The sequence below is a fragment of the Pleuronectes platessa genome, chromosome 15, assembly GCF_947347685.1.
Source record: "Pleuronectes platessa chromosome 15, fPlePla1.1, whole genome shotgun sequence".
NCBI lineage: Eukaryota > Metazoa > Chordata > Actinopteri > Pleuronectiformes > Pleuronectidae > Pleuronectes > Pleuronectes platessa.
In genome coordinates this window covers 23,680,186-23,701,332 of record NC_070640.1, presented here as the reverse complement: position 1 = coordinate 23,701,332, position 21,147 = coordinate 23,680,186, and the positions used below count along the sequence as shown (strand labels likewise).

The 21,147-nt window shown below is 41.7% G+C and overlaps 3 protein-coding genes, 1 non-coding gene and 1 pseudogene across 5 annotated transcripts; 4 read left to right on the top strand and 1 right to left on the bottom strand.

Moving 5' to 3' along the window:
- Window positions 1-108: 108 nt before the first annotated feature.
- LOC128457480 (histone H2A) lies at window positions 109-1,783 on the top strand. Its single transcript, XM_053442181.1, has one exon. The coding sequence runs from the start codon at window positions 458-460 to the stop codon at window positions 842-844; it is 387 nt and encodes a 128-aa protein (XP_053298156.1). The 5' UTR covers window positions 109-457; the 3' UTR covers window positions 845-1,783.
- A 1,909-nt stretch (window positions 1,784-3,692) lies between these two features.
- Window positions 3,693-14,906, bottom strand: LOC128457478 (heat shock cognate 71 kDa protein-like; annotated as a pseudogene).
- Window positions 7,436-13,106, top strand: LOC128457479 (cytotoxic and regulatory T-cell molecule). Of its 2 annotated transcripts, none has more exons than XM_053442180.1 (10): window positions 7,436-7,579; window positions 8,744-8,884; window positions 8,976-9,128; window positions 9,242-9,361; window positions 9,524-9,679; window positions 10,247-10,516; window positions 11,469-11,537; window positions 11,701-11,850; window positions 12,129-12,215; window positions 12,767-13,106. In XM_053442180.1, exons 1-10 carry the CDS (start codon window positions 7,534-7,536, stop codon window positions 12,934-12,936), a joined length of 1,362 nt encoding a protein of 453 aa, XP_053298155.1. In that variant the 5' UTR covers window positions 7,436-7,533; the 3' UTR covers window positions 12,937-13,106. The 2 variants fall into 2 exon arrangements, with proteins under 2 accessions (XP_053298155.1, XP_053298154.1); XM_053442179.1 differs by having other exon boundaries at window positions 12,114-12,215.
- On the top strand, window positions 13,706-17,850 carry LOC128457477 (heat shock cognate 70 kDa protein). Its single transcript, XM_053442177.1, has 9 exons — window positions 13,706-13,865; window positions 14,711-14,920; window positions 15,266-15,471; window positions 15,552-15,704; window positions 15,814-16,369; window positions 16,524-16,726; window positions 16,822-17,020; window positions 17,106-17,338; window positions 17,412-17,850. Exons 2-9 carry the CDS (start codon window positions 14,716-14,718, stop codon window positions 17,616-17,618), a joined length of 1,962 nt encoding a protein of 653 aa, XP_053298152.1. The 5' UTR covers window positions 13,706-13,865; window positions 14,711-14,715; the 3' UTR covers window positions 17,619-17,850.
- Window positions 15,104-15,195, top strand: LOC128457679 (small nucleolar RNA SNORD14). Its single transcript, XR_008341964.1, has one exon. It is a non-coding gene; the product is annotated as a small nucleolar RNA SNORD14 (small nucleolar RNA).
- Window positions 17,851-21,147: the final 3,297 nt, after the last annotated feature.

Here is a 21,147-nt window from a genome sequence, read left to right as displayed (position 1 = left end):
CCATGTGAACCGCACACATGTTTAACAGGGGGGCGGATAGGAGGCGCATGGCTTTCCTTTGCGCTGTGCGCCGCGGCGCTTCCGCGTGCTGAGTGAACCTGGTGTTAGGCAGAGGGTTCTGATTTTGCAGGATCAGGATTTTTTCTTTACTCATGTCACTGGAGAGCCAGGAAGGAACGCGTCGCTGGCTGTCGCCCCATCGCCATCCTGTACTTATAACATAGCCGTTCAAATGAGTGTGTGCCATTCCTTCTCTGCCATTGGATCACTTCTGATCGGAGGACAGACTATAACGGAAAATGCGCTGAGCCATTGGTTCATATGTTTCAGTTTAACTCCTCCAATCGGAAAAGCTCTATAGATTTCCTGATTTTTTTTAAATACGTGCAGAGCTGTGCTCGCATAAACGCCATTATCCTGACACTGTTTTATCATCAACAACCATATTTAAACCATCATGTCTGGTAGAGGGAAAACCGGAGGCAAAGCCCGAGCAAAGGCCAAGTCTCGCTCCTCTCGGGCGGGACTCCAGTTCCCGGTGGGTCGCGTCCACAGGCTACTGCGCAAAGGCAACTATGCGGAGCGCGTCGGGGCCGGGGCTCCGGTGTATTTGGCTGCCGTGCTGGAGTATTTGACAGCTGAGATTCTGGAGCTGGCCGGAAACGCTGCCAGGGACAACAAGAAGACCAGGATCATCCCACGGCACCTCCAGCTGGCCGTGCGCAACGACGAGGAGCTCAACAAGCTGCTGGGAGGTGTGACCATCGCGCAGGGAGGCGTGCTGCCCAACATCCAGGCTGTCCTGCTCCCCAAGAAGACGGAGAAACCGGCCAAGAGCAAGTAAAGACTCCCCGCTGGCCTCGAAGTCATTCGGGGCCAAAGGCTCAGCTGGGAACCGGCTGATTTCAATAGCAGTGTTTGTTTTTCTGCTTATGGACGAACAACCTTCCAAACAGGGGGCAATGTGTGGTGTTGCTGTTTCTTCGTTGTAAACATCCACTCGCTTCTCATCGGGACTATTCATAGACTGCTGTGTAGCCACTGTTGTGTTGTTGGTGTGGGAAATGGAGGCGCTCTCTACAGGCTGGGGATAATGAAGACCTCGGCAACAAGAAGGGGGGAATCCCGTTCTCAAAATGGACCAATTCTTGGGGGAGGTTTTTTTTATTTTCGCATTGCTGCTACAAAACGTGCTAAATTGTGGTATGGATTATGTGATGTTCAAATAAATATCCTGCTGCCTTCTGGCACAGAGCGAATACACCCAGGCTTTTTTTTGTTTTCATCCGGAGACCTGCAGTTTGTCTTTGTGAGGCATGGATGAGCTCCATCTTCTCTGACCCCAAAGTGCTACAGCTGTGTTCTTCCTCCACTTCAATTTACACCTTTTACACTTTCAGCTCATTGTGTTTGTAGCTAAGTTGATCAGTGGAAATGTGTTGGTTGGAACGTGATTATTTGTCAGTTATACTTTTGTTATTAATACAGAGGTTAAAAACATTGAGATCAATTGAGGTTATTGTGTGATTTGCAGCCACTTGTTTTTTAGGTCCCTGACTCTATCTCTCCTGTGTGAGGGGGACACTGTTGTTTCACACATTCTACGCTGTGTTGCCTCAGAATTGTTTGAAACAAATTGAAATCCGGAGAAAAGTTAATCCTAAAGATTACAACTAGTGTGCAAGCTATTACAACATATGCATCGGCCTGTTGTCTGCCTGTAGAGAGGTCTGAGTGCAGGGGCAGTGAGAGAACAGGGTTTTAATTAAACTTTCAATTTAAGTTGCTGCATAGTTAACTTATACATCAAAGGAGGCTTTTTCTATATCAAGTGTATATAGTATGTTTGCTTCAGTTTCATATATCGTAAAGGGCAGCAAAAAGTACTACGAAATGGCATGAGATACAATTAAATTATAGACAGTTATAACTGATTGCAATTGTTTGTTAACATGTGATAGAATATACGTATAATTTAGTGCAGTATGATGCATTCTCTCCAAGAAGAAGAAGCAGAAGAAGACTGCAGCTAAGCCAACGTTAGAAACATCCGTCTTGGACTGATTATTTAATTTCTTTAATCTGGTTTATTTTATTTAATAGTGTTGTTAGACCTTAAAATGTTTTATCAAAGCAGTGCTCATCAACTGCTGAAAACATAAATGCAGATATCCCAGCTCATAATTTGTCTCAACTCTTAATATATTCTACTATAATAATAATAATAATAATAATAATAATTTAGATCAGTGATGCTTCTTCACAGGAAAGTGTCCACAGTAGAAGTATGCATTTTCATATATATATATATAGAGAGAGAGAGAGAGAGAGCACACAACAGATTCCAAGCTTCAGTCATTATTTATTAATCTGCTCACAAACCTGTCATAGAATGCACATGCAATTTATGCTGGAAGACCACTTCATCACTCATGAATCTGGCTTCACTTAGTAGAGTTCTCGTATTGTTGATTCCTGCTTATCTACTAAGCGGTATGAAGGACTAATCAACTTCCACAATGGTTGGTCCAATGGATCCACCGCTGGTAGGAGCGCCACCAGTGCCAGGGAAGCTGCCTGGTATTCAGCCAGGCATCCCACCTGGAATGCCCCCAGCACTCTGGTACAGCTTGGTGATAATGGGGTTACAGGCTTTCCTGTTGCTGATGTTCATATTCTTCCTTTTCTGCAATCTAGTACAAAAAAATAAATTCATATATTTTCCTTTTGAGTATAGAAATTACTTGGCAGTTAGAACTTTCAGTTCACTAAAAGCTCTAGTCAGATGTTTTCAGACAGGACCTCCGGAGTGTACCTCTCACACACATAATAGAGCAGAGCGTTCAGGTGAGGGGTGGTGAAGCAAGCAGAGGCAGGATGTAATAATATTAATTCCTCTGGTGAGATCACATGTTTTACTTAACAGCACATTGGCATTGGCCCTTATCACCAAAAGCTCTCCTGACGTTTTTGTCTGTGTTTTTTTTATGTGTGTGGTGCCGATTGAAATGTTTGTATTCTAAAAGAAATTGGTAATTTCTACGTCTGTCACGTGTTGGAAACATCACAACACACACGCTTGCTGTGACTCCTCCAGAGGATCACCTGCTGTTTTCTAACATTGGCTTCCCTGGAGAGAAATGAATGTCCTGAGGCTGTCACATGGAAATTTGCATTATACAAAACACTAGTGATTGCACATTAAGTCATCATTATCTTATTATATGAATACAATGTCAGTGGTTTAGCAGATGTAATACTGTGGAATTATACTTTAATCTACACATTTGACATCCTACTAAATGACGCCATTTAACAGAATACTATATCCATGTCAATACCTGTACTGCCAATCCATCAATCCTTACCTGGTTCTTGTCAAGCCAGCTGATGACCTCGTTGCACTTGTCCAAGATCTTCTGCTTATCTTCCTCACTGATCTTGCCAGCGAGCTTCTCATCCTCCACAGTTGACTTCATGTTGAAAGCATATGACTCCACTCCATTCTTAGCAGACACCTTGTCACGCTGGACATCATCCTCTGACTTGTACTTCTCAGCCTCCTGGACCATGCGTTCAATGTCCTCCTTGCTGAGACGACCTGTCATCAAATAGGTAAGATTAGCATTCAATCATCTGATGTTGGGATAACCCTGCAGTTATTGGTGTGAAGCAGCATTTAATACCCTTGTCATTGGTGATAGTGATCTTGTTCTCCTTTCAAGTGCTCTTTTCGACAGCAGACACATTAAGGATTTCGTTGGCATCAATATCAAATGTCACCTCGATCTGGGGAACACCAAGGGGAGCAGGAGGGATGCCTGTCAGCTCACACTTGCCCAACAGGTTGTTGTCTCTGGTCATGGCACGCGCACCCTCATAAACCTGTTGGTGTGTTAGCAGACAATGTTAAAATCGTGTTTGCTCAGATATCCCAGTGAGGTCGGGGTGATCTCTAGTGGAAACCATGAGTGGCAAAAATAAATATCACCATGGTGTGCTACAGCCGTGTACAGCTCACTCAAGTCAATTAAACATCTCAGAAATATACTGGATGTGACATCTGCTACTATGTATAAGACAAACACCTCAATACTATCCACAAGCATCCTGACCTGGATGAGCACACCAGGCTGGTTGTCAGAGTAGGTGGTAAAGGTCTGGGTCTGCTTAGTAGGGATGGTGGTGTTGCGTTTGATCAAGACAGTCATCACGCCTCCAGCAGTCTCAATACCCAGGGACAGAGGGGTGACATCCAGAAGCAGCAGGTCCTGCACATTCTCAGACTTGTCACCAGACAGGATGGCAGCCTGGACAGCTGTAAAGACAAAACATCAGATTAACGATCAGAATGTGATATCAAGTTCGACACTTAGCTAGATAATGAGTGTCCATGACCGTCAGCTGCTAAAAAATGTTGATATCACGGTCCAAGTCCAAAAAACTAAGAAGTGTATCAATATGCTGTATACACTTACCAGCTCCACAGGCCACAGCTTCATCGGGATTGATACTCTTGCGGAGCTCCTTTCCATTGAAGAAATCCTGGAGCAGCTTCTGGATCTTGGGGATACGGGTGGAGCCACCGACCAGCACAATGTCATGGATCTGTCCTTTATCCATCTTGACATCACGATGTGACTTCTCCACAGGGTCCAGCGTGCCACGGAAGAGGTCAGCATTGAGCTTCTCAAAGCGAGCCCTGATGATGGAGGTGTAAATGGTAAATGGTTTTGTATTTATATAGCGCTTTTCTAGTCTTGATGACGACTCTGCGCAGACGACGGACAGCTCTCTTGTTGTCGCTGATGTCTTTCTTGAACTTGCGCTTGAACTCAGCGATTAAGTGGCTCACCAATCGGTTGTCGAAATTTTCCCCACCCAGATGTGTATCTCCAGCGGTGGACTTGACCTCAAAGATGCCATCCTCGATGGTCAAGATGGACACGTCAAAGGTGCCACCGCCAAGATCGAAGATGAGGAACGTTCCTTCTAACCCAACCTGGGAGAAAGAGTGAGCATGACTATGGAGGATCTATGTCAATCATTATACCTTGACAACTAATTTAAATCTTACCTTCTTGACCAAATCATAAGCGATAGCTGCTGCAGTAGGCTCATTTATGATTCTTAACACATTTAAACCAGAGATAGTTCCAGCATCCTTGGTTGCTTGACGTTGCGAGTCATTAAAGTGTGCAGGTACTGTAACAACAGCATTTGACACAGACTGAAAAGAAATGGAGTGAAGTGTTAAGTAACACTGTGGCAGGGTTGTTATTACTCAACATTTTTTTAATTCACCTCTCCGAGGTTAGCTTAAGCAATCTCCTTCATCTTTGTCAGCACCATGGAAGAGATTTCTTCTGGGTAGAAGGTTTTGGTTTCCCCTTTGTATTCAACCTCCACTTTGGGGCGTCCACTATCACTAATAATATCGAATGGCCAATGCTTCATGTCAGACTGAACCACTGGATCCTCAAATCGTCTGCCAATTAAACGTTTAGCATCTGCAATGCCAAGGAAACAATGGAAATAAATACTGTTCATATTTTTGCTGTTGTTCAGATAGCTCTAGTTAATTTTACATTTTCACATCTAATGATATGAGATCAACATGAGATCACTGCGATCAATTAATATTTCATATCACATATCCTGCACTAGCCTTACCAAAGACCGTGTTGGTGGGGTTCATGGCAACCTGATTTTTGGCTGCATCTCCAATCAGCCTCTCTGTATCTGTGAAGGCCACATAACTGGGTGTGGTCCTGTTGCCCTGGTCATTGGCAATGATCTCAACCTTTCCATGCTGGAACACACCAACACAGGAGTAGGTGGTCCCGAGATCGATACCAACCGCTGGTCCCTTAGACATGATTACTCTGTGAAGTAAAACAAATCATAATGGTATTCCAGCAGGGGACGGTAACACTCGGTGAACAGGACCTATATTAATTACTTTCTAAAGTTTTTTGTTTTTCATATCAAATATGAAGTAGTCACCCTAACCTAAAGATAATTTAATGACAGAAAATCTGCCTTTTTGAACCTTAAAACATTTAGCCGCTGCCACCTTCAGGGTGACAGACGTAATGCACTGTTATATACTATCCTGTTGTCCTGATGTTTGCCTTGGATCAGATGTTAGTGGAAGGCAGCCATCTGTAGCCCTTGGAAACACAATATATTATGAAAAGAAAAAGTACCAAGGGGCTTCGGGCAAAGTTGAGAGAAGTCTGTGTGCAAAGTCTTCACAGAGCATGGTGCACAATGCCTAATTGTATCCCCCCTTGGTGCATAGAGAGTTTTTAAAGTAATATTGATGTGCAAGGCAGGACTGTGCAGCATGCAGGACAGTGAGTGGCATTCTGCAGCATCACGATGTAGCTCAAGTTAAACTGCTGACCCTAACCCTAACCCTGGACCATCAGGGGGAGACACCTCTCCCACAGCTTGTGGCCTAAAGGCAATGCTGGCCTGCTCTAGTAATGAAGCAATTCTGCATTTATGTGCCAAGCTTTTAGATTGGTCAAACTGAGTTTTCACAAAGTAACATTATTGCTCATACATTCATTCAATTGACCAACTTTTAAATTCTATATTATTTGTGATTGACTGACGTACATGAATGCATATGAAATAATAAGTAAGTGTGCTCTTACTCATGCATCCTAATAATATTATAAGAATATAATTTAATAGAAAGAAATTATGTCACGGTAAACTTTGTACCACAGTAAAATATAGGCCACACTGTGATATTTGGCCTTAAGAAGCAGAATTATAAACATAAGGTTTGGACAAATCTTCATAGGCATCAGTCTATAGAAAGACATCCTACCTGGATGAATCTGTGGCCTCGACTGCTGCAGTCTGGCTCTCCTCCAGAAGATGAACACAGGCTTAAGATGCCAGCCTCGCTTCTGTATGAAGCTTCCCCATGGCTTGTGAGCCAATCAGCTTGCAGAACATCAGGGAGCTTCCAGTACATTCTGGCTCAATCCTCGAGTTCCATTTGAGTCACTCTACCTCTGATTGGCTAAAGCCTGGTAAACTGTAAAACAGAGAGAGAAAGAGAGAGAGAGAGAGAGAGAGAGAGAGAGAGAGAGAGAGAGAGAGAGGGAGAGAGAGAGAGAGAGAGAGGAAAGTTCCAGGGATTTCCTCATTGTGAGGTAGAAGCAAATGACCAGGACAGTTAACTCGAAACTTATTAAAATAAATACAAAGCATAACTTGTAATCAATTTAATACATTTAACAGTGATGCAGCCTAAATACTTGAGTATACTCTATAAGCATCATACAATTATCAGGCAGACTATATACCTACAATTTCAGAAAGAGCTTATAAACAATGGAAATTGAGCTGTTCAGCTTTTGCTTTCACTGTAGAATTATCACATGAGTATCCCTAAATAAGTAAGTTAGTGGAAACCACAGAGCTGTTACGTCACGGAAGGTCCCTCAGCAGAGTACAAATGCATCAAATAATGAGGAAACACGACAGAGTCGTTGTTAGTGAGTGACAGATATGGAAGTGAAGCTGCTGCTCACCGTCTTCATGCTCCTCGTACAGGGTGAGTATTTTACTTTCACTACTCGTTGACTGGTATTGTTTGATATGAAAAGCAGTTAACAATAATGAAATATGATGGTAAACTCAATGATGGTAATAAAAACAGCAGATCATGAACCTGCCGGATGTGATGTGGTGCTTATGAACTCTTCATAAATGTAGATAGACATCTTTATATGTAAGTGTCTAGTAAGAGTATTTGGTTGTTTTTTGTGATTCCAAATTCTGATGCCTGAGGCCCAGACAAATCATGCGTATGAATTTGTCTACAACAGGAGTCATTGTTGTCTTAAGCTGTTAAGTATTAGATTTGAACGAGTTAAGATTTTGATTTCGTCAGTTATTACGAGTGTCAGAGAGTAAATACAATTGTACATCACTTCCTTTTATGTGATGTCTTTATTCTACACACTATATCGTATTGTGTGTATAACCTCTTTGAATCAGGCTTTAAAAATAAGTAACACATTGAATACATTTTCAAGGAAAACTCTTTTATCATTCAGTAACCATCATGTGTATAAATTATATTTATTTTATTTTCCTGCATTGTTCCAATCTTGATGACCTCTGATGAGCCCACTGCGGGTTTTCCAACATGCCCCCACAAATGTGTTTTCCAAAAGCCTCGTCATAGGAAAGGAAGTAACTAAAAGCCCCCGTGAGCAGCCCACAGCAAGTGTATATTTTGACTGACCATGTTACTTCCTGTCAAAGACACGAATTCGATGTGGGACGGGTGAGGGGGGATTTGCTTCTTTTGCAGATGCAGTGCAGTCGAGAACACTTTCCTCCCCCCCAACCACATACATTCACACACACACACACACAAACACACACACACACACACACACACACACACACACACACACACACACACACACACACAGACACAGTGTGGCTCAGAGAGGTATAGATGAGTCAAACTGTGAGAGGCGGGGTTTGGACTTTGGTGACCTCTGTGAGCCAGGGAGAGAAACTCACTTTCACTAGCTTAATTTCAATCAATTCCTATTGTTGTTTTTGTTTTCATCAGTTTTTAATTCCAGCAGAAGTTTCTCCACTGTTGAAATGTTGTAGATAATATCAATCTGTGCTGTAGAGATGATTCTTTATTCTCAGTGTGAATTTCCAGACATCAATGTTCCTATTCATTTAATTGCAGTTTCACTTGCACTGTTGGAGCGTGTGACTGTGATGAAAGGTCAGACTCTCAACTTAAGCTGCCCCATTAGTAATCCTCACAAGACCACTGTGGAGTGGAGGAACCCAAAAGGATACATTATGTTTTTCAATCGCAATAAAGGTGAGGATGACATATAGCAGCACAGGTATTAGCAGCAACATAAATTAGCTGGTGGTTGAATGTTGTTTGATTTCCTCTACCTTGCCTCCAGCTTTAAAGGACAAGCGTTACAGAATCGACAGACTGTCGGAATCCGAATTCTCCATCAGTATTTCCTACATCACGGTCAAAGATGGTGGCAACTACACATGCTCTCACTATGACCACCACACAAAAGAGAAGATAGTGGAGGTGACAGTGTTAGGTATGTGCTCTGCTGCAATTACAGATAATATTATTTTTAAGATATAACCCCACCATAATTATATTGTCAAAATATTGTAGTAACGTCACTTTTTGTGCATGATTCTTTTAAAGGTTATCCTAGAATGAAAGTGGCAGAGCATGAAGGACAGCTTGTCATTAAATGCACTGCTGACGGGAACCACTATCCTCCACAGATCTCCTGGAAAGTAGGCCGGGGGCCTGAGATTAGGGGTGAGTTGCTAACACCTACCGCTACCAATATATTTTTTGTTTCATTTTGAATGTCATACATGAGCGGTTTAAGGTATAAATTTTAATTTTGGCCCAATTTCTCAGCAATGTCATATGAAGATGAGTCTTCAAGTGCATAATCACATCAGTCCTATCCAACAGGTCATGCCCAAGTCTATCATGAAGACAAAACATATGTGTCCATGGATATGTTACATGTTCAGCCAGAGAATAAGAGAGTGACTGTGAAATGCCTCGTTCGCCATCCGGCTCTGCTCTCACCACCTCTGATGAACTTTGTCAAAATTGGACAAAACAGTGAGTACAAACTGAAACTTAGCCTGCTCCTGTTTTACTGACTGGAACCTTAGCCATTCATTCAAACTAGACTACCGATTCCATGTCCAATATTGACCCCCAGAGAACCTGACTGTAATTGGGCCATGTATTGGCCCACACTTGTTCAGTTTAATTACTTCTGAAAAAAGGGAGAGGTGTGTAGGTTTTCAGACAAGACCTGCAGGTAAACCCAGAAAATTGTATTTTGGAGTTTACCAGTAGTTAACTGGTAAACTCACAACACGCACAATACAGTTCAGTTCATGTCTAGAGCAGCTTTAGTGGAACAGTGAAAGTGTGAAGATGAGGAGTTTTTTCCACACGTTTCTTCATGACACTGTCTGTGAAAGTTGACCAACAACATGAATATATAATTGATGTAATTTCCTCTTTCTGTAAGATGCAGATAGTCTGTTTCATGTAATTGGATTGAAATAACAGCTTCGTAGTTTGTTTTGTCTATGTGGATTTTGTATTTGAGTTTCTATGATTGAATTTACTGTTTCTGCTCAGTAACAGTATGAACCCCCTCTCTGTGATTGACAGCAAGAAAGTTCCAACGCACAACTACGACTAGTTCACCTACAGCTCCAGGGTCAGCAGAGGCCCCGACAACAACCAGTGGGTCCAGACATGAGACCACATCAAGAGTCCACCTCACAACCACATATGTGAATGGGCCTCCATCAGAGAGCTCTATCCAGTTATCAGCTGTCTCCTCCAATCACCCGTTTCCTTCCAGGGAGCCACAGACGGTTTCAGCATCCAGCCGGTCTCTTATAAACCCTGTTACAGGCTCACATCTCAGCACTACTGGTGAGCCAAATTGTTGTCACTTGTATATGACTGTAGGGGTGTGCGGCAATATAATATCCTTAACAATAACAATGTCTCGACGGTCTGCCTTTAGAGACATCGTTAGATTGTTTTAATGTTCAGTACCTTGCAAAATGGTCTTTAAAACCAATATGAAAATACATTGTGATAAGGTTGAGGATCCTGCCTGAAAAAATGTGTAATTTGATATGTTTGCTAAAATCTAATAGTAACAATAAATATATTGAAGAAACCTAATGCTTTGCAAATTGGAAATCTGAATAGTGCCCGGAATAACTCAACCTTAACTTAGTTTCCTTTATACTGCAACCCACAGCTTGGGGGATGGAAATGATAGAGATCTCAGCTTGCGCAGAGGGTTTCATTTGGTTTCCTAACACCCCACTGTAGTTCTGTTTCCGGTGACAGTGAAGTGTCACACTGTAGTGTCAGATGTATTCATACACTCTGAGGATGGAACTGTGAGGCTTCACACAAAGGTGAAGATCACTTCCATGATGTACAGTTCACAGAGCATCATCTCTGATTTGATATATTCAAGTTTTACGAAAAAAAATGCTTGGTGCTTAATTTTCTTTCATTTGAATCTGAAGAACAGTTGGCCAGAGGTGATTCAATGCTGATTTATAAACTAACTCTGAAACTTACTGTTCCCAGAAATAACATTCAGTTATTCATCTGATCCATGCAAAACAGAGCACAACTCACACTTATCCAGTGTACTGCATTGAAATATTATACGTAAAATTACTCTTAACCAAACTGTATTTACAGTCCATGCTCTTAAAAGCCGTCTGTTTTATGCCATCTAGTGGTAACTCTGAAAAACTACAATAGGGTTGTTGCCTTAAGTGGAGGTTGAGTTGGGCTGCAGCAGCTTATTGGAGGCTGTGTTAATTTTTGTCTCGTCCTTCCTCATTACTCTCTAAAGGCTGGAAATCTGTGTCTGAAGCAACAGAGGAGATCACATCCTACAACAGCACAGGGAGAAACACACCAGGTAACTTTACATTGCTTACAGTACTGTCTGCATTGCTGACTCTACACGTAATGATGGCATAATTATCTATAGGGTTGTATACATAAAAAAAAATTGTAATAGGCTCTAAACGTGATGATGTAAGGTTTTGGTGAAAAACTGCCAACATTCTCTTCATTTCCAGGGAGCACAAATGACCCACGGATGCAGACAGGAAGTCAAGGCAGATCCTCATTATTGGTCTTTCTGGTGTCATGCCTGATTGTCTGTCTCCTGATCGTGGTCACATTTTTTGCTATCAAGCTGAGGAGAGCGCACATCACCTGGAAGAGAGGTGAGCAGATCTTATTTCCACTTTCTGTCTGACATATTATCAACAACAAGATCAGACTGAAGCTGCTGTTAGACAGAGGTTTAGTCTGGGCATTAGTCAATTTATGAAGCAAATCCTTATTGCTGGTTTTCCTCTGCTTCATGGCTGTCCAGAAATATATAAAATATGATATCAATTATAAATAGACTTTCTCTTTGCACACCTCTTATTAGACCGCAAAGCAATGCACTTTATTTTTCTAACGAATTGATTTATTATGACAGTTTTCTTTGTTACAGAGAATGAGGACTCAAATCCTTCAGAGGAGAGTAGCAAATCGAAATCAAGCCAAGAGGAGAAGAACTCTAAGGGACAAAGGCGAAGAGGTACACTGATAATTCATCACATAGGGACTTGAATTCTTCCTGGTCTCAGGACAAGCTTTGTGGATAAAGAAATGATCATTTGATTGCTGTCAATTGCAAATTCTAGCTTCAGGAAATGTATTAAGTTTATAAAACATGACTAGTTAGGAGTGTTTGCTCAGTGTTGACATCCCTTGTGTCCACATTAATGTATGAGACAGCTGAATTAAGGAAACCAATCTGAAATGATGACTTCCATTCAACACAGTCATTTCATTACATTAAACATTAAGAAGCTAATATTAAATAAACATATATATGAAACATGTATAGGTTACACACACCACACACTTTGTGTTGTCTTACTGTAATAATATTTGATGGGACAGATTCTGACTTTCCAACTTCAGCTCATTTCTTTCAGTGAATAATTCCACTCCTTAAACACCAACATGACTAATTCAGCTTTGTGTAGTTAATAGTTTCTGGTGACACACAATCAGGGCTGTAACCGTTTCCTGCAATGAGTCACTGACTTTGACATGCCCTCTCTCTCTGCCTCTTCCTCGCAGGGCTCTTCAACACAGCATTCACAAAGTATGTGGTTGAAGAACCAGCAGTGATCCCTTCAAACACAGGTGCCATGTCAGCAACAGAGAGTGTAAATCAGGAGAGGACTTCTGAACCTCAACCCCCATCACAATCTCCAGCCAAATGTGACATAAAGGAGACAGAGCTATAAAAGTCTGTAAAATACTGCATTGTCTTTGTTTTACTCCACTGGTCAAAATGAGTGTATGTTTTCACCGAAAAGATTGTGGTGACGCATTGTTTCAACTATAGTATTGTTATGTACTGTGTATATAGTGTACAGTTTGTTTACATCTAAAAATAAAATATATTTTAACTTTTTATTTGGACAAATATGTTTAAGAGAAACCTAGACAAATGCTTTTGCATATTATCTGTTGCTTACGATTATTTGTGTGGGCCAGTATGTGAGGTCATATCCCAAGCATTATAATTTTTTAAATTCTGATTCTATCAGATACATCCTATCACATGTGACATTGGGGGCCAATGGAGACAGAGATCAAATGAAAGGTATAGCATGGTGATGTGTAAGGCCACGAATATACTATTTGTGATGTCGGGCCGTAGCGTATTCATTCACTGAAAAAGTCATTGTTTCAAGTGAGAATGAAATGTCTGTAGCTTCCTTCCGGTTTGTCTCTCCATTTTCAAATATCAACGGGATCAACATATCCCAGTTAGCTCCCGTCTATACACGCGATGTGTCTACATCACATTTCTAATCATTCTTAAACTTACTCTCTTCGAATTAAAAGCATATGTACATCTGATGGATATCAAATCACACGAGACAGGGTCGTAAGCCTGAATCATGGCTGTTGAACCATGCGGTCATTCACAAGCGATTATGAAACCCAGAACCTGAAACAGGAAATGGGATGGAGCAGCCGAGCGTCATTCGAACGTCATTGGTGGACCGCAGAGGAAGACTCGATCTGGGATTGGCTGTTCTGCCGGATATATAAAGTTCTGGTTCCTTCCAGTCCTTCCTTTACTTCTCAAACCGGCAAGGACAAGTCCGCCTTGCTGCACTCCAGCCAGCACATCCCCCAAAGTCATCGGAGGTTCAATCAATCGGTAAGTCTTTTTATCAGAGTTAATATATATGTAAGAAATACTAATATCCGTCGATTGTATCATTGGAGGTAGTTTTCAACTGATACTTCTGATTCATGGTCGCTGTTTTATGACCGCAAATGCCCAGAATACGTTTGCTTGTTATATTACTGTTTCAAACAGGCGATGCAGATGATCAAACTTACAGAAGATAACGTGTAGGATGCACGTATAATGGCTGTAACCACGAGCTTAACGCGTGGGCTAGCTAACGGAAGCTACTTAGCTGAGTGGGGGTGGGGGACGTTCGAGAATGTTCTCGAACAGCCGGTGTCAAGGCAACGCGAATGACCATACTTCCGGTTGCTCTTTCAGTACAAAGGCCTCTGTCGCATCGTTGCGTCTTTTAATTTGAATAATAAACAGTACCTCGCAGTTTAGACTGCCTGATTTAACACGACATTTGTCCCTTTTTGGTTTGTGGTGAGTTCATTAATTTTAAAGTTAAGCCGGTTTCCGGAGAGATCGATGGCAGTGTTAACTTGAGGCCTCTTTCACTTACATGCAGAATGAACGCAGTGTCATTAATTTAGCGTTTTCAGTCTTTGGGTACATTGATTCAATAACTCTTTGTATGGTATCTATTATAGCAATGTATTCAACACACGTATTTAGTATAAATGATGAATCTATTCCTATTGCAATTTCATGCTGGTGAATGGTTGTTTTATTAATTCGAATTGCTGTATTTTCGGGTCACTTATGCGTACAACTTACAAGTTTCTTTTTTAAAACGTTTTAAAAATTTTGTATGAATTACCTTTCAGTTGTAACCCATGGTATTGACAAATCACCTTTCTTTTCAGGAATCATGTCTAAGGGACCAGCAGTCGGTATCGATCTCGGGACCACCTACTCCTGTGTTGGTGTGTTCCAGCATGGGAAAGTAGAGATCATTGCCAATGACCAGGGCAACAGGACCACACCCAGCTATGTGGCCTTCACAGATTCCGAGAGGCTGATTGGGGATGCAGCGAAAAATCAGGTTGCCATGAACCCCTGCAACACAGTCTTTGGTAAGAGTTAAATTGTAGTATTGATCAAAGGTGAGCTTGTTTCGTTCTTGTAACAAAAAACTGCTATAAGTGGAGCAACTCTTCACAGTAATACAACTAAAGAACAAAATGACTGGCTCCTATATTAATAGTATCCAAGAATGATACAAGTCTCAGTTTCCACAAGACTTGTTAAAGAGCACCTCACTGTGATGACGATTTTCCCGCCATTCGTAGTTTCCTCCAGAGGTTGAAAGACCAAAGATGGCCAAATCCTTCCTTGGATGTCTGAGTGGGCTTCTGTAATGGAAGTCAACCTTTTCTCAAATTTGTTTTGGAATTTAACGAAAGTATTTATTTTTGCAGATGCCAAAAGGCTGATTGGCCGCAGGTTTGATGACGCAGTTGTACAATCTGATATGAAGCACTGGCCATTCAATGTCATCAATGACAGCACTCGGCCCAAAGTTCAAGTTGAGTACAAGGGTGAGTCAAAGTCCTTCTACCCAGAGGAGATCTCTTCCATGGTACTGACCAAGATGAAGGAGATTGCTGAAGCCTACCTCGGAAAAGTAGGTTACCAGTACATTTTTTGAAGACAAAGCTACGATACTTGATTGCTGTGGAATTCTAATGTTTTTATTTCTTTCAGACTGTCAACAATGCTGTAGTCACAGTGCCCGCCTACTTCAATGACTCCCAGCGCCAGGCAACTAAGGATGCAGGCACTATCTCCGGCCTCAACGTTTTGCGTATCATCAATGAACCAACTGCTGCTGCTATTGCATATGGTTTGGACAAGAAGGTATATTAACCTTTAAAGTATATATTACTTATACAATATTGATGGTTTGAAATAAAAACGACTAGTTTTGGGTAGTTGAATAGAGTTGGTAATTTCCATTCCTTTACAGGTTGGGTCAGAAAGGAACGTTCTCATCTTTGATCTTGGCGGTGGCACCTTTGACGTGTCCATCCTGACCATCGAGGATGGCATCTTTGAGGTCAAGTCCACCGCTGGAGATACACATCTTGGTGGGGAAGATTTCGACAACCGCATGGTCAACCACTTCATCGCTGAGTTCAAGCGCAAGTTCAAGAAAGACATCAGCGACAACAAGAGAGCTGTCCGTCGTCTGCGCACCGCTTGTGAGAGGGCAAAGCGCACATTGTCTTCCAGCACCCAGGCCAGCATCGAAATCGACTCCCTGTATGAGGGAGTTGATTTCTACACCTCCATCACCAGGGCTCGCTTTGAGGAGCTCAATGCTGACCTCTTCCGTGGCACGCTGGACCCTGTGGAGAAGTCTCTTCGTGACGCAAAGATGGATAAAGGACAGATCCATGACATTGTGCTGGTCGGTGGCTCCACCCGTATCCCCAAGATCCAGAAGCTGCTCCAGGATTTCTTCAATGGAAAGGAGCTCAACAAGAGTATCAATCCCGATGAAGCTGTTGCTTATGGAGCTGGTAAGTGTATACAGCATATTGATACACTTCTTAGTTTTTTGAATTTGACATCCATACATTTTTAGCAGCTGACGGTCATGGACACTCATTATTTAGCTAAGTGTCGAACTTGATATCACATTCTGATTGTTAAACTGATGTTTTGTCTTTACAGCTGTCCAGGCTGCCATCCTGTCTGGTGACAAGTCTGAGAATGTGCAGGACTTGCTGCTACTGGATGTCACCCCTCTGTCCCTGGGTATTGAGACTGCTGGAGGCGTGATGACTGTCTTGATCAAACGCAACACCACCATCCCTACTAAGCAGACCCAGACCTTTACCACCTACTCTGACAACCAGCCTGGTGTGCTCATCCAGGTAGGCACATCTATTTCAATGAGTGTTTGAGCTTAATACATTTGAATAAACTGTAGACAAACTTGGTTTAACATTGTCTGCTAACACACCAACAGGTTTATGAGGGAGAGCGGGCCATGACCAGAGACAACAACCTGCTGGGCAAGTTTGAGCTGACGGGCATCCCTCCTGCTCCCCGTGGTGTTCCTCAGATCGAGGTGACATTTGATATTGATGCCAACGGCATCATGAATGTCTCTGCTGCTGACAAGAGCACTGGAAAGGAGAACAAGATCACTATCACCAATGACAAGGGTATTGAATGCTGCGCCACACCAATAACTGCAGGGTTATCCCAACATCAGATGATTGAATGCTAATCTTACCTATTTGATGACAGGTCGTCTCAGCAAGGAGGACATTGAACGCATGGTCCAGGAGGCTGAGAAGTACAAGTCAGAGGATGATGTCCAGCGTGACAAGGTGTCTGCTAAGAATGGAGTGGAGTCATATGCTTTCAACATGAAGTCAACTGTGGAGGATGAGAAGCTCGCTGGCAAGATCAGTGAGGAAGATAAGCAGAAGATCTTGGACAAGTGCAACGAGGTCATCAGCTGGCTTGACAAGAACCAGGTAAATATTCTGCTTTTCTTTTACTCTTTCAATGATTTCATTTGTCAGAATACTGAAAGTCCTTGTTTTGCAGACTGCCGAAAGGGATGAATATGAGCATCAACAGAAGGAGCTGGAGAAGGTGTGCAACCCCATCATCACTAAGCTGTACCAGAGTGCCGGTGGTATGCCAGGTGGTATGCCAGAAGGCATGCCTGGTGGCTTCGGTGGAGCTGGTGGTGCCGGTGGTGCTGCTCCCGGCGCCGGATCATCCGGACCTACCATTGAGGAGGTCGACTAAACATTCCCTCACCTCAGCTGCTACTTCCTGAGAAAGTATTCTAAGAAAGTAACCCTCTTATAGCACAAGTCACAACAAGCTTAAGAGTGTAATTTAAAGATAAAATTGGGTTCTGGGATCACATTATTGCATCATTTGACACAACTGGGAAAAGCTTTTAGTTGACTCCATGGCGCAGTGAGTCGTTCAGAGTTTTGTATGTCACTGCCTTGTTAATAAACTTGAAACCCTTTGTTTGACTCTGTCCATCTTTTTGTCGATAAGACTTTAATCAAGCCTAATTGGATTAGAAGCCATTTATAATTGATTCTAATGATGGTTGGTAAATTGGTTGCAGTAATTAGAGATGATGTTATATCTGAGGGGATTCAAATCTTTGAATTATGTTTAGTTTCAGGTTTTAAATTGGATGGGTTCTATTCTTTGAAATGTGACTTCAGAACATTGGGGGGTTCTTCAGAAAAACTATGGGATGCCATATTAAGGTGAAAAATAAATAAAATCTTTACCTTAGAATGACTGTGAAGGTAACATTTTAATGATGTACATAAGATGTATTATCAATTAAAATTCCTGTTAATGAATAGTATTTTCCTTGCCACTAATAAATCTATATCAAACATGGGTAAAAAATGACCAGTAAACTTTCCTACGTTATTTCATGCATGGCAGAACTAGGATGTTGCTTCCTCTTCCGTAAGTGGAGGGATGCTCTGTCCAGGAAGAGCCATCTTTACTCAAATCTATTAGACTGTCTGAGTTTTCTCCCAAAAGACTGATCAGATTAATCTCCTTCATCAAAGGACCCTTCTTCATTTACAAGAACTTGATTCCAAGGAATTGTAGAGCATATAGTCTAGGAATAGGTCATCAGAATCAAGGCCAAGAATATGCTCATTTCCCTCCCCTTCTTAATGCAGCATATTTATGACCATTTCAGCCATGAATCTGGAAGGGTACTAACATTCTGGATGAGAAAATCAAAACCACAAATATTTTCAAATTCACATTAAGGGCGGCTGTAACCCTAACCCTAGCCCCCCATAGAATAACAAAGTGCTGAAAATAGATGCACTGTATGAATGGGTGTGTGAATGGGTGATTGTAAAGCGCTTTGAGTGGTCAGCTAGACTAGAAAAGCTCTATATAAATACAAAGCCATTTACCATTTACATTACTCTATTTAGTATATACTGTTCTATTCCGAGTTTTGGTTGAGGGAGTTGCTGTTTCAACTGTATGAAATCAGTGGCAGGTGTTCCGTATTGTATACATACTCTGGGTCATTTTGGCCCCATGTGAGTAGAATTGATGTAGAAATACAAAATGTGTGTTTGTTCATAAAGCAAGAAAGGAAAAAAATGATTTCTGGTAATCAAAAAACAAGATATTTAATGAATACCTAGAAAGTGAAAGGATAAAATACATGTATCTCAAAGATATAGCAAAGAAACACTCATTGTGCATTCGAAGAGGTTGGCCTAGCGTGTGGATCAAAGGGTTAAGGCCTCTTCCTATAGTCTGGTTCGATCGAGACATTTCCCCCGCTTGTGTGTATGAATCATATGTTTATGGCTAAATACGCTGTTCTGATCTAATCAGCATAAAGCGCAAGGAAGCCTAAAGATCAGATTCAGATTCTGTCTGAATCTCTGCTCCTGAGTCTCTGGTGAACTACTCGATATTGCGCATGGTTGCGTCACGTCTCCACGGTTACACCAAGTGTTGTGTAGACTACAGACAAGGGAGACAGCAAGCTAAAATCGTGGCAGCAGCAGGTCGCAAAGGCACTTCCGGTGGCATCAGAAACTGCCTCTGATTTCTAAAGGCAATTGCCGGGATTTTAGGCAGCTGTCAGTTGCCACGGCTGTTTGTATTTATGCCCTAAGATTTATATGTAGTTTATGAATGTTTATCAGCGTGTTACTGTTCTGAGCACCACTTGTATTGTGAAACAAGCTCGTTTATATGGCTCATTTCTTTGTCGTATTTGTACCGATCTCCCTAAATGCTGTTAATGCTTTGCCTGTGTTTTGTGGCATTGAACTGAAGCTTGAAATCCCACTGCTGCGAGGCTGCATTAGGGCACCTGCTGTGGCAGCTCCCGTCTTTGTCTGGAGGCAGCTGCCTTTGCTGCCACACTGTCTGAGAGCACCACCGCTGTTTGTGACTTATTAAGGGAGACTTTGACTAGTTTGTGAATATTTACTTACTAAAGATGCTCTTTTTTTTTTCTTAAGTATTTTGTCCTCATATTGCTTAGTAATTATGTTTTTTTAACTGCATTTAAAAATCAAGGGAAATTACTGGTGAATACTGTAATGGGAATTTCTATATCTAGATATGTTTAATGAAAGATCAGACAAGTATAGCGCTGAGAGCTGATTGGATAACGTTCTTCTCCTGTGTGAGGAGGAGTTTGTTTAAGCATAAATTCATTGGTTTTCCAAGGCTCAGGGGGCCACTGAGTTAAGTCTGTCACAGTGACCCAACCCTTGGCCCCGTCCAAAGACGGTTGAATTAAAACTAGAGAAAGATACTTGTATTGCTGCGTCCTGTTATTGAAACACCTATTACAATACGTAGGCTATATTCTGCTGTCAAAAAACTTTCGATGACATCATTATTACTTTGCAATGTAACAATCTGCAACAAGTGACCAGTTTACACTTCATGGCATTGCCATCTGTACATTCCTGAATTTGCATATGTATGTATTAATATAGCTGAATTAGTAAAAAATGTCTTCCTTCACTTGTCCTTATTCAAGCAGCTAGTAGAGACAATTTCAAGGTGTGGTAGTTATAGTGTTTCATATACATAGTTCAAAAGTGAGAGCGAGTAAAGACCTGACTGATGAATCCAACAGGAAACTGCAGGTGACATCTGTTAATCAGAGGCCAATGATCACTCTGGAATGTAACTGGAGCTCAAAGCATAGACTGTTTATGAGAAGTGGAAACAGCGGCGGGCAGGCTGAGCAATTGTCTGAATTGGCAACAGTGCAGAGAGTCAAACAGATAATCAATCAATCAAATCCTTTGTATAGCCCATATTCACAAATCACAGTTTGTCCATAGGGCTTTACCAAGGTGTGACATCCTCTGCCCTTGACCCTCAACAAGAGTAAGGAAAAAACTTTTAACAGGGTAAAAAGAATGTAAAAACCTCAGAGAGAGCCACATGTGAGGGATCCCTCTCCCAGGGTGGACAGAAGTGCTATAGATGTCCAGGGCCGGCCCTAGCTTCACTCCTGCCCCCCCCACAAAAAAAAGCTCCATGAAAACTTAATATGAAATAATTTCTTTCTTCGTCGAAGTTGCTTGGACACACACACTCTAACCATAAGCCTCAATGTGCTACCATGTTCTGACAACACCAAGGAGGTACATACCTCTGTTTTTGCCTAATTTTACCCTAATGTTAGATACATTTTTTTAATGTCAAAATATTGGTTGGAGATATATATTATGGGTCCCAAGATTGATACCACAGCAACAAAGTATATCTGTATAATACAGCATGAATG